Source organism: Anguilla anguilla, chromosome 14 (genome assembly GCF_013347855.1).
Source record: "Anguilla anguilla isolate fAngAng1 chromosome 14, fAngAng1.pri, whole genome shotgun sequence".
In the NCBI taxonomy this organism is placed as follows: domain Eukaryota; kingdom Metazoa; phylum Chordata; class Actinopteri; order Anguilliformes; family Anguillidae; genus Anguilla; species Anguilla anguilla.
The window spans coordinates 7,649,021-7,665,830 of NC_049214.1; the positions used below are offsets into that span (position 1 = coordinate 7,649,021).

Consider the following 16,810-nt stretch of genomic DNA (forward strand, 5'->3'; position numbering starts at 1 on the left):
ACAGAAAGTCACCTCCATTTTTCCGTAAATTGAAAAACAAGGAAAGGGAAGGAAAGAAATTTTAAAAAATGATTGTATTGCTACAATTTTGAAGAAATGCAAAAGAATGCATCTATTGCTGTAGAGTGTGCAAATGTCCATTCCTTTTCGGATGGACGCTATTGATTTAGCATTGGGATTTAACTGAAGCTGCAGGCCTGATGACAGTCTGAAGGTCACTGCCGTCCTGCAGAGCCAAGGCCAACACAGCCAGGGGGGAACGTGGAACCTCTGATAGGGATCACGGGCAAACACGGTGGGAAGGATCCCCACGGGAGATAATGGTAAATGGACTGCATTTATATAGCGCTTTTATCCAGAACGCTTTACAATTGATGCCTCTCATTCGCCAGAGCAGTTGGGGGTTAGGTGCCTTGCTCAAGGACACTTCGACACGCCCAGGGCGGGGTTTGAACCGGCAACCCTCCGACTGCCAGACAATCGGTCTTACCTCCTGAGCTATGTCGCCCCACACGGCAGGAGGCAGACGCTTTCCCAACCGGGAAGTGATGGGAAACGATCCATCCCCCTGCATGGCATAGAGCTACACCCAGCAGGGTCACAGAGAGTCAGCCTGACTGGCCTTGAGCTACACCCAGCAGGGTAACAGGGAGTCAGCTAGACTCCACACAAGAGTGTGCTACCAGGACCACAGTCCATCATCTTCATTTACACAGGCTGGACACCATAGCCTGCTGCACACTACGCATGTTTTACAAGCTTACTGTCACTCAGTCTATTATGACACAATCTATGTGTGAACCAGCAGGCACGTCTGTCAGCCAGAATCTGTGACTTGAGGTAGACAGAGCTGTCAAAACTCAGCCCTCAGACTTACTAACGTCCCCCGAAATTAGTCTGCCTGCCACAAATATACAGTATGAGCTAATGAATCACTGTGATGATTGATGGCTCAAGAGAAGCCTGGAAACTAAAGCTGACATATTGCACCAAGCAATTTCAAATTATGTAATTAAAGATTATTTTGCTAGGCTATGGCAAAGGCTAACCTACTGCCCCCAACACAAGTAAGCCCTCCTGGAATGTTTCCACGTCACAGGACCATCGCCCCAGTCCAAATGACCAGCCTGTTTCCCCTCTGTTCTGCTCCAACAGAGTGGACCAGGATCAGGCCCTGAGCAAGCCCCTGCTGCCACAAACGGGAGACCCCACACATCACCACACTCCTGCATCCTGCTTGGACCTAATAAAATAAATGTTACCTGCCCACTTCTCACCCATTACAAGACTATGGTTGGTGGTTGCAACGGGCAGGCTATAAATAAAGGTTTGCAGTTTAAGAATTTCAGTTCATTGCGTGCTTGCTTTGGAAATAGCCTAATTTAAGTGTATTTTCTTGCTTTAGCTAATTTGCAAGCCCGTCAGTTTCCCTGTACCAGCCAATGTAGGCCTAACAGCTGGAAGGTCATGAAAAACTTCTGCAAGTATCTAAAATATGTTCACATACAAAAATTCCCTGAGCCAATCAATAGCACTATAAAAACTGAAATGACATCAAGAAACTCCGGAAATTGAACTATCATGTTAAGCTATTTTTGACATAGCTTATTCAGCTATTCTTGACTCTGCAAATGTGAAAGAAAATGAAAGTACAGGGGAAGCCAATGTAGCAGAGTGACCATGCTATTTATTTCACAACTTTCCCAAATACCTAGGCCTACATTGTGCGGGTTACGCTATCATGTGTTTTCGGCCCAATTCAAATGGGGTGGGTCACCTCAGTAAAATCCCTTTCAAACAGACACACTGAGTGAATACTCTCCACAGAGTTTAGGAGGAAGGACTGGCACAGCAGCGGCCAATAATAGCCTGGCGTGCGCTGATTGACAAATGTGCGACCATGGAAACTGTATCCGTGCAGCAGTTAAACCCTCTGTGGGGCACGGCTGCTGGAGTCCTTTAACTGGCACGGTGCCTTTGAAGCTGGCATCTGACTCCTTCTGCCCAGTCATGACTGTGAGTGGCCCCCCTGTTGCCCACCACACATCATCGGAGGACATCTGACTGCTTTATACATGCACTCCTCATCCTAAAGACATCTGTGTTAGGTCGCAACGGGCTAGACACGTCAGCAGAACCAGGACCCGCCCTGCTGTTGAGGCAGCAGTCTATGAAACTCCCTCACAGCGGTGAGGACTCAGTGTGTTGGGCTGCAGGGGAGGAAAGTCCAGACAGCAGGCTGTGCTTATCCTCCCCGCAGGCTTCACGACAGACATATGTTCACACTCAACTGCTGACACAGCAGATCTCTCGCATAACACCTACAAGAGCTGAGGATGTGATTCTTTGCGCTAAAACCTCACATTGTACACTGGTACCAGGGATTTAAACTGCAAATCAGTAACTAAACAAAGAGGCTGATTAAAATAACTATACCACCCGGGAATTATCCACAATAGCTGCCCAACCTAACAGGAAATGTGCTGCATAAAGTAGAACTCAGAGTGCAAAGCTGTGTAAAAGACAAATTCCTCCCATGTGTAACATCTATGTATTCAACTAGCACATATAGAAAATTAGACAGGTACTTTCCAGGGGAGTAAAACTTATTATTTTGGGACCACACGCCCAAAGAAGTCAGAAGATAGGCTAATTAGTGATCTCCATGAAAAGAGGCAACATATTGAATCTTTATTCCCAATTCTAGACGATCACAAGCAAATGAGTACAATGACAGCTGTGCAACACAAACAGGGTTTACGGATTCTCAAAGCTGCTGGACAGCATCAGTTCAAGAGTGGAGTTACAATCGTCCCAGGGAAAAACTATTCTCCCGTGCATGTAGCATCACAGGGCACGTCACAAAGGAAGTGTCTGCCATATCCAACCTGAGTCCATAGAGGAGATGAGGGGCCCTAAGCCCAGTCTACTCTATTCCCCTAGGGACTGGCCCGTTGGAAGGGGCCGCCTCTGCACAGTGCACATCGTATCATATTTCTCAGTAAGCAACAGACAGAGGGACTGCTGGAAACACAGACTCCAGGCTTGCCCAAGACAGCTGCTCCACAGCACGATACCGCGCTTTACACTCAGCCAAGATGCCCACTTAAGAGGCCAAATGGAAGGTGATGATGATTGGCACCAGCTTCTCACTGTTGGCTAAATATATGTCAAATACCTGTATAGAAACCATTAGTGTAACTCAAGTATCTCGGATCTTCACACAATACAAAGTGTAAGTGGGCAGCCTGAACAATCGTTTTGGCCTAATGGTCTAGAAGTGATATGATGCAGGGTGGAGGTTCAGGCTAAAAGTAAAAAAAGCTGGTACCTCATGAAGTCGTTTCTTGGCCCTTTGTAACACCTCCTCGTACCCCTTTTGTCGCAGTTCACTCAAACTCTCATAGTACTCCTCGGGGTCATCGCTCTCCGTGAAAAGCACTTGGGATAGAATCTTCCACCCGCAAGTGTCAAGTGCGTGGCCCAGGTAAACCTGCAGCTGGTAACACAGGATGTCAGTCTCTTTCTCAGTGACCTCCGGAGGTCCAAACAACACCGTCCACATTCCCAACGGTTCTTCAGGGAAGGGGGGTAAACATGGCTCCAGGTCCGAGTTGACCGAGCACAGCTGCAGATGGACAGCCCGCATGTCCTGAAAAGAAAAGAGCCCAGCCCAGCTGCAATGCTCTCTGACACCGCTCTCCATGTCTTCCGAATCAGCGGATTCAACTTCAGGAGAGCGGTTCTCCCCTTTGATTACAGTGGGGTCCAAGACTTCAATGTCCATTGCTCTAGTTGGCCCTCTGCCCTGCAATCCAGCTTCTTTGTTGACACCTTTGCCTGGACTCGAATGTCCTGAATCTTTTCTGCGCACTGAAAGGTTTGTGCAGTGTTCTGCCTTAATTGGACCTCCTATTTTCTTTGTTGGGCTGTCACTTTCAATCTTTCCCTTGACAGGACTTTCAGAAGTTTTGGGTTTACTCTCCTTGTCTCTCCCTGGCAGGAGCGAATCATCCTGCTTGAGAACGGCCGTATCCTCCACGAATGATTCTCTGGCAACGCTCCTTCGCTGTACCGTTCTGTTGTGGCATGTGATGGCAAACTTCCCTTCCACGTCATTCCAAGCGACAATGAAAACGAACTTGTGCTTTTCTTTTTCATCAAAAACATTAGGTCTGACGGCCACCCACCCCGACTCCAAAGTGTCTTCCATTGTAAATGACATCTTTCAAACAGCGAATTTGCTTTTACCCGTCCGATGATGAAAAACAAATCAGACTGCGCAGCCAGTTAGTTTAGGCTACTAGAAGATATATCCAGAAAGATTTTAATGTTGACATAAAGCGACATCATAAAGCAGGCTCAAGAAAACGGCCATTTTGCCTCTTTATAACCTGCCACTAAAACGGGTAGTTTGTACTGGTCCTGCATTAGCCATCAGTCTCTTCATCGTCTTCCCTCACCTGACACTCGATTGCGGAGGCCCCTTTTCGTGCATCCCCATCAGACAATGCAGAGCCGTTCACATCGTCACGTGTGAGTATCTGTTTACAACCAAACGGAGACAGAAAGTAAGCAAAGCGATGGCTCGACAGAAGGTCTGCTGTCAAATGCTGTTATTTGTCCTCTGTGGTAGTACCTCCCCGCTTGACTAGCTATTTCTTGGGTACAGCTCGCTTAGCTGGCGATAGCTTTCAAAAACCTAAGCAACATGATCTTCAAGAATTCCATAAACCCATTTGAAATGGTCTTACTGTTCAACATATGTTGATCGATACCCGTCCTGATTTCTCCCTGAAAGCGCATCGCTTAATCTCCTTCGTTCTCGGTTATAGATTGTGTTCCACATCGCTCCATAACAATGTTTTCATCCGACGAACTGCTGGTGACGTAGTTTTTACATAGGTACGTAAACAACTGCACGTGGGCCACGCAGTGAACGTGCTGACGCAATGATGCGTTGACATGGAAAAGGTGGAAATCAGGTGGAAATCGACGTGAGAATGGTCTTGCTGCTTCTTAACCATGTTCTTAACTCGTCAAATCGGGGAATCGTGCGCCAGTGTATGCTTAGAAGAGATAAAATGAGACCTTTATATGATTCTGAACAATAGCAGCTACAATTGCCACAATGTATCGCAAAGAAGTGATTTTACAAAAACAGATTACTTCCTGAACCACATCTCCAGATCATTGCAATACGAATAACGTTGCCTTACTAATGTAGTATGTTTTTGGCTGAGTTAACGCATACTAAAATGTCTTCAAATACGTTTCGTTTCCTAAGTTAATGCAAATACTCTTTTAGAGAGCCAGAGAATATAACAACGGAATATACACTGTACCTGTGCTGGATACGACTTATTTGTGATTTGCGATACAGTTCTATAGAGAGAACGTTATTAACATTTGTGGGTCGTCCACAAGACAAAGCATACGTAAGTGTGTAGGGTTTTTTTTTCTTCTTTTTTTTTTGTATTTTGCTTCGTTTTACAATGCAATTTGTTTAGATTTTCCAGAAGTCTCGTGCCTATGTCTGTTGTTGTCCATCTATCTTGCATGCACAATTATGTAAATTACTTTGGATTTGATAAACGAATACATTACGATAAATATAAACGTGAAATACAATATGAGCGTTAAAAGACTCATTTCAAATGTTTTCGCTATTACCACTAGGTGGCATACAATGAACAGTAAATGCACTGGTCAGAGTTACCGATAAATGTCAAAGTAAATTTCTCCAGCTCTGTAGGAGATATGCATTCTAATCTAATACAAAGTTGTTCTATATTCAACAAGTAATATTGTGAAGCATATTTTTCGGATGATTGAAGTTTTGCCATTACTCTAGGAGAAGTAAAAGACCTATAATCATTGCGATTTGGATTTTCAATGCATGCACAAATTAGTATGTAACTAAAACCCACAGGACCACATTGTGTTCAGATTCTACTTTCAGTTCATATAAAAAAGACTATTTGTGTGTATGATTATATCTACATGATAGTACCTCATATAAGATTAGTCTTCGCCTGAAAACAGCAATAGGTAATTTGCTTTGATTCTAAACCTAAGGTACTTCAAGACTAAACTGACATAACCCAATGACCATAACAAAGGACAGACCACACTGAAAATGTTGACAACAATTCTTTTATCAAATTGGGGATACATAAAAATGGTCCAAAAATGTGTATCTTTGTTAAATGGTTTAAAATGGGAATGAGTGCCAGACTCCTAGCTCCCCACCAGCTGGTTAGTTTTTGGCCTGAGCCTTATGGAAAAGCTGCTTTAGCTCATCCTTGGTGGTGGCCTCCTTGTGCTGTATCAGGTCAGCATGTCCTTTGGTCACTCCCCAGCAATCCGCAGTGGACATCGAGGGACATGTGGGACGCCCAGATGCTGGTTTCAGCTGCTCCCAATAGTCACGACGGGACCTTAGAGACACAAACGATTACACAAGATTAAGAGAAAGCAATTAGACAGCACATCAACGTTATGTAAAACAGGTGCAAGTTTCAGTTTTTAAAGAAAGGCGTGATATCTAAGAGGAACAAAACACTCATTTGGTGATTTCTTGCAGACGGATCCAGCTCCACATTGCATAATAACTAGAAGCCATTTTACCCAACTCTAAATTGGGTTGAGGGCTGCCATGGGAAATCAACATGGAAGAGGATTTGTGGCTATCAATAGGGATGCACTGAGATTTGCCGGACAGTTACACCTTAAACCAGTCTGCGGCCTTAAAACTGAAGCCAATATTAAGAAGTCGTTCAGTCAAAATGGTGAAGCCACAGTATCAAATGCTTTTGAAAGGTCAACAAACCAAGGATTCCAGGACCTTTGCAAAGGGGCAGAACAAAAGTGGATTTCCATACTACTGGGATTCAAAATAAGGCAGACGTTAAATGGAAATGGAAATGCTCTAAAAGTCAAAATTTCTAGAATGAACATGTTCAGGAGGGGCAGGTACTGTGTGATGACCTGGAACAACTGTCAAATAAATCAAATAAATGGCCAGCAGAAGTAAAGTCCTTACTGAACAGATCAACTATACACTGTTTATCATCTAATTTAATTCTTGTGAGATCTAATTCTCATAAGGTAGAACTGGAATGAAAATAACTGCAAATGGGCCAACTCAGTTCTATTTTTGTGCACAGACACAACAAATAGGGGCTGAAATAAGATAAACACTAAGATAAATCACTAAATGATTGACAATTCATGAGCAACACTAAAATAGGGCTCAATGTCAGAGGGTAATGCCAAATCAGTTTCTGTACACCCAATAGAAGAAATGGCAAAGCACTTTATTTGCTGCGCACATCTTTCAGTGGTCAATTGGAAGATGTGGCTATAATGCATGGAATCACAGGGAACCTGCTCTCTTGTGCAAACTTTGATAGTTCTATTCAGAATGCTGCAGCTTCTCACCTGGCTCGAACCCAGGGCTTGGTGTGCATCTCCAGGGCGCTGCCCCACAAGCCATGTTTCTCAGATGCTGCGGGCAGGAAGCCTCTCTCAGGTGCCAGCTCCTCTGACACTGCACGGATGTGGTAGGGCTCAAACCCGCAGCAGCCCCCGATGTAGCGAATGCCCACTTTGTACGCCTCTCTGGCATATTTGTGCATGTCCCATCTGGTCAGGATTCTGGGCTCCAATGCTGCAAGGTCAATATAAGCATGATTAGCCCGGTCATATATATTTATGCACTGATGATTCCTAAAGTGATTCCTAAAGGAATCTCAACAATTTTCCCTACCAAAGGGGAACTCTGGCAGGTCAATGAAGCCCTGGCAGCTGCAGTCAGGGGTGTGGTAGGCTAAGGGCTGGACCATAAAGTGAGCTTTGAGCCCAGCATGCTCTACTCCCTCCTTCATGAGCTTCACAGTCTTCACACAGGTCATGGGGTCAAAGTGGCAGTTGACTCCAACAATCTGGGCACCTGAGAGGAAAATAACACGCAGTTTATACAAGGAAAACATACTGATAAATTTAATGGCATCTTGTTTCAAAGCCTTCAATCAGATTTAAATGGAACAAATATAGCATGAATCTTACCACATAAATCTGAATAAATTGCTTTGCTCAAGGATACATCATTCTAGTGTACTGTACTGCATGTCCTGATTGAAGGACACTGGTTAGTTCTTATTAGTGCTCTCAATCACATGCTGTGGCCTGTACCAGAACTCTGACATTACATAATTGTGGAATGCGAGTAGACACCCAGCTCCTCATTACAACATAGCTCGCATATTTTCATCAATTACTGGCAAAATCACCAATAAGGAATGTCAATCGAATCTAACTTCTAAAGGAACATACCAGCCTTCACCAGCTTGACTGCACAGTCTCCAGGACTGACTCCATTCAGATCTCCTTCAGGTCCAATGCACAGGCTGGCAGCGACGGGCTTCCCACTAGTCTTCAGAACCTGGACGGCCCACTCAGCCTCCTCTACATGCTCAAAGTACTGCAGACAGAAAACAGCTCAGATCACAGATACAAGTTTTAACCTTATGTAGCCACCATTATGTAATGTTCTTTTTCTTTTTATTCCTCAGAAACCAAAATTCAATGATAATGTTATATATGAAACGGTGGCATTTACAGGACTGCTCAATTTTAAGATTATTCCAGAACGTGCATACCTCAGCTATTAAGAAGTCCACATTCTTCTGGACGAAGACATCAATCTGCTTCTTGAAGATGCCCTTCACTTCATCCTCACTCTTACAGCTCAAGTAGGAAGGAGTCTGGGAGACTCCACCTGCAACTAAGGCATCTCCCTCATTGGCCACCTCTCTGGCAAGGTCACAAGCAGCCTCGTTGACTTGCTGTCCCTGGAGTAAATTTAAATGAGCATCTTCAGCATAATGTCTGAGTGAGAATGTAGCATCCAATTTTACATGAAGAACATTACATACATGCAATATAATAATGTATCTGAACAGCATTGATCCATACCCTTATTCTTTTCATACAAAGTCAGTGATGTAATCCTAAAATAACACTTTTTGTATGATATGATGATTAAAATTCTGTCCCTAGAGAAAAAATGTTACATAAAGTACTGTAATGGGATTTCAAATGTGTATGCCAGTTTTCATTCCAACCACAATTGCAAACACACAATTTTAACATGCTGTACATTTTTCTTAATAATGTGCTTCTCATGTTTTGAGGGATTATCTACCCTCTTAAATCTAATTCATCTAAAGCCACACAGCCATGCATCCTGCTCAACTACATTTTTGCCACAGGCAGGCTACAGCAATCTTCACAAACAGAATATCTGTGTAATTCAACCAAGTCCCAAATTTGAAGACAGTCCATCCACAACTCTAGGGCTACCAACTGGCCAAATTTTATGTTAAGATTTTTTTCTTGTTTGACCAAGAGTTGTGATTCTTTTTTTTCTCATGACCAATATGATTTTCCAGCATTTTACATTTTCTGAAAAACCTACTTTTGCAAACTAGGCCTAAGCCATTTGACCACCACCAAATTTGGCATGCATAATCATGAGAGTCATTAAAAAATAGTTGTTAGGTCAAACAATATAGCCACTGTAGGCAAACAAATTCTTTACTCTACAACACTCGTATTGATGGCAAAACTTGGTACCCTTTTTTCCCAGGGGGCTGTGGGTTACCCATTAAGTTGCATGAAATTTTACCAGGAAAAAAAATTACTCTCCAATGAAAGCATATATTTCAACCATACCTTTTTGTGGATCATTGCAATAAAGGTGTGAGGTGGTGGCACCTCTCTCTCTGATTTCTGCGGGTTAATTGACCCTGACGAGGGGCAGGTGTGTGAGTACTATGGTGAGGTGATAGCACCTCACAGGTATTTGTCTGAGCTAATTGTCCCTGATGAGGGTCAGGTGTAGGAGGCCTATATGTAGCCCCTGATTTCTGGGGTTCAGCGCAGACTCATTGTTTGTCAGACTCTTAGTGTGTAGGGGTGTGAGAATCGGCAGAAGTTACCGTGTTGATCCTATCTGCCTGATTTGATCACCGTTTAGCTCCTTCTCGAGTTGGTTATCTCTCTGCGCTGTGGAGGACATTTTGCCCTCGTCTCTTTAGTTTTCTTTTTGTTTTCTACCCGCCAGGCTGCGAATATCCTTTTTCTTTTGTAAGTGACCCCACTCTGTTTTTCTAGTGGGGGTTTTCTTTTTGGGCAGCTACGCTGTGGCGGTGTTTCATTTCTTTTAGTTTTCTGAGCCCGCTGACAAGTTTCAGTGAGTGGAGAGTGATTACTTCGCTCTTTATTATTTGGTTTTTCCCCTTCCCTTTCTATCGCTCTGCGATTTGGTGGTTATCCCTCAGGGTTAACTTTTAGATCCCCTCGGTCCGCAATTGCGTCCCACCCTCCTCAACCGTGACAAAAGGATGCCAAATGGGAAATAATATGGCCTTGGTGTCGGCAATTTTGCTTTTCAACAATATTAGACTTTGTCAGAACACATTTAGACATCTCCTCCTAGAGCAATCCCCTAATCTAGGTGCAATTTTGGGTTTTATGTCTTTGGACTATTGTCTTTAAGTGTTGCTAAAAGATCATTGCTCTGTCAAGCAATATGGCCACAATATACTCTCACATTTGGCATTGAAGGTGCCTTAAAGGATGAGTGGTCATTTCTCTGAAACCCAAACTTGGTACACATTTGCCATGAGGCCTGGTGGCCACACACCACGTTTCATGAAATGGCCACTTGGGAGCGCTATACCAAAAACAAATTTAAATGCCAATTACTCTGAAACAAAAGCAGCTATTTAAACCAAAATTTGTGGAAAACATTACAGTAACTGGTTAAAATTGGGCAGCCAACAGAACTGGTCATATGGAGGCGCCATAGGACTTGGACCCTTAATTGCTGCTTGCAGCTATACTTGAAATTGGTTTTAACTTTACATAATGACTTCCAAACACTCCAAGTGTGCTAATAGGCTAAATCACGATTTTCTTTTGGATGGTAATAATTTAAGTTGGCAATGCACACTTTGCTAATCAATCTGACAATTCATTTTCAAATGAATATTAGTAACATCATTAAGGCAGGAATTGGTGAATGCGGAGGGAGGGTGTAGTCAGCAGAATGAGGACCAGAAAACTTATTGGCTTAAAATCCTTTATAATTATTTTCTAAAGGTCACAGGTTCGATTCACCGGTATGAGACCGCCGTTGTAGGCTACCCTTGAGCAGTATACTTGCATTGCTTCAGTATATATCCAGCTGTATAATTGGATACAAACTAAAATTTTAAGTTTCTTTTTACTATTTTTTAAATACCTCTTAAAGGAAACATATCTAAAAATGTCGTTTTAACCTATTTAACATATTGTTCTATAATTTCTGCTCACTCATTTAAATGCAACCTATTGTCATGAGGCATACATTCTCGTCCAAAGCAGAGATATGAAGTTTCCAGTGTCACAGTGGACAGTGGCAATTTCAGCCACTGTAGTTGAACAATGATGTAACTTCAACAAACTATTTAAGAATGCATTCAGATGTGATTGAAACGTATATAAGTGAACAGTCCTACAGATAACTTACCGTGAATTTAAGAACGTTCCCCCTGTTCTCCAGTTTATCATCGCTGGCATAAAACGTGAATGTCTGCATGACATTAGACCCTGCCCTCAAGAATTCCCTATGCAGCTGTCGAACTGAAAAACCAAAGAGAAATATTGCCCCGTCATCTTTCTGTGTTGCACCACATTGTAGTTACTGCTCCGCTGTATTAAGGAATTTAAAAAATAAAAAAACACGAATAATTGAGTTGTTTTTATATACAAAGAAATATATTTGGGAATGGATTATACGCAAATTGTACCAGCTTCGGGGTGCTCCGCTGCGGCTTCGGGAGTCCAGGGTCCTGCTTTCACGTATCCCCTCTTCTCCAGCGCGAAGACAAACCCACCGTCTCCGATAACGATCTCACCTGCATCCAAACGCTCCAGAATTCCCTGCAGTGTGCGTGTGCATTGTGAGCTCACAGTCAGACTGTAATGGGCTTCCACAACTTTCCGTTTGTATTATAGTCCAAAATTTCGCAAGTTAAGTTTATGCATAGGCTATTATTCCGTTCAGACAGTGTCAACTTTTGAATAAACCATAACTTTCCTTGACTGGTTCAAAAAATTTGAACGGGTACTTCACCAAAATAGATTAAGAATTGTAAGACATTGAAGTGCATCAAAATACTTTTATTTCGCGATATTATATGCCTAGATTACTTTCAACTTCATGTTACATTTAGGACGATGCAATTCTATAGTGACATGCATATTCTACAGTGCACGCATTATGAACTTACCTTCTTTGTTGGGGCCATGTTGCTATGTTTGGATATAGCGAGCTGTGCAATACGCCTCACTGCACTTGGAGAGAGATGTACGGTTGTTGACGCACCTACGTTTATAGCTGGCCGAAATATGGGAGTGGTGTGGGGTTGCTGATGTCACCCGTAGTCTGCATTTGACTGGCAATTGTTGTGTATGTAATCTCAGAAGCTGCATAATTTTTTTCCCGACCCTAGCTGTGCAATGTATGCAATCAATACATTATTGGTTTACGCACAATTGTATGTGATCTACGTGTGTTAGCCAAACACCCAAGTAAAGTAACATCGCTGCTGACAGTGTCTACAGGTCACCCTCCTCCTTGACAAGGTTGTGGGAAACTGGCGATGACTGGCGTTGGCTATTATTTTCTAAATTCACTGCCGTGCGCGAAGATGTTAAAAGTGACGGGACTGGAACGAGGAAGAGAGGTCTGCGCGCGTATTTTATTATGTGAATGGTTTTGTAACGACTGTCCAAATGTGTGAATTTGGAAGCAATGAAAGGTAGAAAAAAAAAAAAAACAGAATATCTGTGTGATTCAACCAAGTCCCAGATTTGAAGACAGTCCATCCACAACTCTAGGGCTACCAACTGGCCAAATTTTATGTTAAGATTTTTTTCTTGTTTGACCAAGAGTTGTGATTCTTTTTTTCCTCATGACCAATATGGTTTTCCAGCATTTTACATTTTCTGAAAAACCTACTTTTGCAAACTAGGCCTAAGCCATTTGACCGCCACTAAATCTGGCATGCATAATCACGGAGTGTAGCACAGTGGGTAAGGAACTGGGCTTGTAACCGAAAGGTCGTAGGTTCGATTCCCAGGTAGGACACTGCCGTTGTACCCTTGAGCAAGGTACTTAACCTGCATTGCTTCAGTATATATCCAGCTGTATAAATGGATACAATGTAAAAAGTTGTGTAAGTCGCTCTGGATAAGAGCGTCTGCTAAATGCCTGTAATGTAATCATGAGAGTCATTAAAAAAGAGTTGTTAGGTCAAACAATATAGCCACTGTAGGCAAACAAATTCTTTACTCTACAACACTCGTATTGATGGCAAAACTTGGTACCCTTTTTTCCCAGGGGGCTGTGGGTTCCTTTATATTTCCCTGTGTTTCATTCTTTCCCAATATTTCCAAATACCACGGTGTGATGAAATGCTAATCTTTATCATTTCTTAAGCTTTATACCTTCTATCAAAACTACTTGTGAGCATATGTTTAGTCTACTGAAAATGCACATATCTTTAGTTTTATTCGACGATCGCTTTATGGACACTGATATGCAAATTGGGATCTACATTTAAAACATTGACTCGTTCATTTTATTTCATTTTCGTCACGATTGTGCAAGTGCTTAAGATGACGCTTTCTTTGGGGGCAAGAAAGCAGCTAAGGTCGTTGCAGCGGAAGTCACTTTTCTGTGGCAAATTTCCATTTCAGATCTACTGAACAAGTCTGGTGCATTGACTTCAGTGCATAACTGACTTGCCAGCGTCAGGAGTCTGATTGGCTCAGCCCTGTTTACCAATAGCCCCCCTCCCCTCCCCCGCCACTCTTCTGCAGGTATTCACCAGCACAGACAGCACTGGGAAGTTGCAAGTAAACCTTCACAATCTTTCTTTGAACAATTTACTTCACACATCAAATATATTGTACAGACTGTATGCACGGACACCCCTCTATCTTCTTCCATTCTTCCATTCTTCTTCCGTTCCATTCATTACATTACATTACATTACAGGCATTTAGCAGACGCTCTTATCCAGAGTGACTTACACAACCAAAATTGCTTCAGTATATATCCAGCTGTATAAATGGATACAATGTAAAACAAATGCTACGTAAGAGTTAAGTACCTTGCTCAAGGGTACAACGGCAGTGTCCTACCCGGGAATCGAACCTGCGACCTTTCGGTTACAAGCCCAGTTCCTTACCCACTGTGCTACACTCCGTCCTATTCCAGCTGCTCCGCCTGCCAGCCCCTTGCACGTAAGCAGATACTGTACACTCAGTATGAAGATTTATAGTTTCTGCCTGTGTGAGACATGCACCCCCATCCCACTGCATTACTAGGGTACACAGTGATCTCTTCCACACTCTGGCCTCCCTACAGACCACTCCATGCCTTGCAAAGTGGAATCCCTGGGTTACTGGGGAGAGAATCACTGACAGAGCACACACCTGGCACGCAACACTGACATACGCAGACAAAGACAGAACCATTGGGATGTAGCCAAGGCCCACGCCACTCATATATCAACTATAACCCAGCTATATCAAAAATGAGCAATAAAGCATGTGTCAGGTCTTGCACTCGCTGCCATAGATCAGTTCCCACTCCAGACTCCAGTCCCTCTGAAAAAGAAGTAGAATTTGTAGTATAAAAAAAAAAAAAACTGGCAGCTGCCAGAACTTCACTGTAAAAATATGCTGACAACATTTGAGAGATTACTGTATGGTATTTGGGTTACTGTAGATTTCACAGCTTAGAACTGCTGTTTATTTCCAGTAAATTGCATTACATTTAACAGATGCCACAAAATCGGCAAATGTTTTTGCTTAAAATTAACCTAAAATACTAATTAAACTTTACCTGCAAAAGATACAGAGAACTAGAAATAGAATAGACCAGGGACAGTTGTTTATATAATCAGAAGTTGTTTTTTGACATAGGTACATTTTCATGGATACTGCCCTAAATTTTTATGTCCTGAAATCCAAACATGTTTTTTCAGATTCACTATTTGTCAAATTTGAAAAGACTCATGTGAAACTATGTAAACTAACAATGTTGAGCGAGTTCAGCGGTTAAAGTATGGCCACAGCTACAGGGACATTGAAACGTCTTGTTAGAACCATCCCTGAACCAAGTACTTGGTGACTCTATTGAAACATAGATAAATTAAATAATTCATTTGTACAGAAATATCTTGGTTCCACTGCTCTGTTGAATCTCTTGAACCTCCAATGTCAATATGTACCCTTCACTGTTTCTTTAAGACCTTGTTTTTGCCCCTAGAAGCTGCTTTACGTCGTCTTTTCTGCCCCAGATTTGAAAAGAGAAGTTTTTCTCATCTGACAGGAATTCAACTCATTTGACTGAGTTAAATAGTGAAAGAATTCTCATTCATATTAGTACCCATCATTAAAAGTGACAAATAAAAAAAGAAATGCACGCTAAACTATATATAATGTGGCATTCTATAACTCACACTTGAACCGCTGAACTGATTTAGGCATTCTGGTGTGAGTTCTGACAGGAAATAGGCCTAGTAAGGGAAATGGGCCTGATGGAATTGCACGGGTGGGAATAGGAATGTTTTGATTGCATGTTTTGTGCTGTTGTTACCATATCATCAGGGACGAAGCTGTCCTGTCATACATATGGGTGCAAGGCATAGAGCATCGCACGCATAGCAATGCAAAGGAAAAGCGAGTCCATTTTGAAGATACAACACAATACAATACAATACAATACAATTCAATGTCAAGTCTAATTTAAAAAATATATATATTATTTTAACGCAAACAATACGCAATGTTACTTGTCAACATTGATTAAAAAAATGTTTTCTATGAATTAGTTATTGTCTATGTTTGAGTACTCAGGGGGCCCCATGGCTGCTCATATGGATGCACCACCTCCATGGTACCCCACCAATACTGCTTCTGCATATCTCTCCTGTGCGCTTATCATCTCACTCGTTTTCCACAATCACACTAATGTTTGGGAAACAATGTGTGAGACATCACTGCTTCAAGGCCTGACAGCATGCTAACTCACAGCATGATAGCTGGTTTGTTTTGGATTGAGGCCCAAGGATGTACATATTAGGCATATAAGAATAAATAGAATACTATTATTAAAATACATGAATCTTAGAATAAATAAAACACACACACACACACGAACACAGATCCATGCACACACACTTACACACCTGTATTTACACATGTATGTCATTAAATTATGAACAGTGCAGCTAACTACTGACCATTTAGATTCATCTTGAGATAATTCTCTTTTGTTGGCAGTCAGTATGCATTTAACAAATTAACAACTATTAATGCATTTTAGGCCTGGAAGTTTCTCTATGATTTGGCATGAGCCTACATGCTACAGCACCTCCCCGAGCCCTGGGAGAGAAAGGAATAGAGCTGGCTGGTTCACTGCTCTTATGAAAACGCACCTTACCCTGTCCACAAAAAGCCCTCAAGCCACCAGCCTCTCCAGAGCCACAAGCTTTAACAAACGTAAATGCCAGGAATCCTTTTGACAGCCTGTCAGAGTTATTAGACCGGCAAGAGCATTTGAAATATAAATAAGACAGGAATCACCACTGTTCAAAATCACGAAAATAATTGTGACCAGGGTGGGAACAAAACAAGTTGGGGCAGTTACATATTCTGAGTGAGGTGTTGACGTTATGTTAGCTTG

General features: G+C 42.3%; 2 protein-coding genes across 3 annotated transcripts in view; both read right to left on the minus strand.

The window, feature by feature from the left end:
- Positions 1-4,905, minus strand: part of jmy (junction mediating and regulatory protein, p53 cofactor) — a 29,065-nt gene extending 24,160 nt beyond the window's left edge. The window contains exons 1-2 of one of the 2 annotated variants that reach the window (XM_035392162.1): positions 4,755-4,903; positions 3,332-4,544 (exon numbers count right to left, since the gene is read on the minus strand). In XM_035392162.1, the coding sequence (XP_035248053.1) occupies positions 3,332-4,225 (894 nt within the window). In that variant the 5' untranslated portion in view covers positions 4,226-4,544; positions 4,755-4,903. Of the gene's footprint in view, positions 1-3,331 lie in introns of both variants that reach the window. The other variant, XM_035392163.1, reaches the window with a different exon arrangement.
- A 1,235-nt stretch (positions 4,906-6,140) lies between these two features.
- bhmt (betaine-homocysteine methyltransferase) lies at positions 6,141-12,457 on the minus strand. Its single transcript, XM_035392167.1, has 8 exons — positions 12,342-12,457; positions 11,859-11,991; positions 11,579-11,691; positions 8,664-8,855; positions 8,338-8,485; positions 7,772-7,954; positions 7,444-7,672; positions 6,141-6,440 (listed from the first exon to the last, which is right to left on the minus strand). Exons 1-8 carry the CDS (start codon positions 12,357-12,359, stop codon positions 6,260-6,262), a joined length of 1,197 nt encoding a protein of 398 aa, XP_035248058.1. The 5' UTR covers positions 12,360-12,457; the 3' UTR covers positions 6,141-6,259.
- Positions 12,458-16,810: the final 4,353 nt, after the last annotated feature.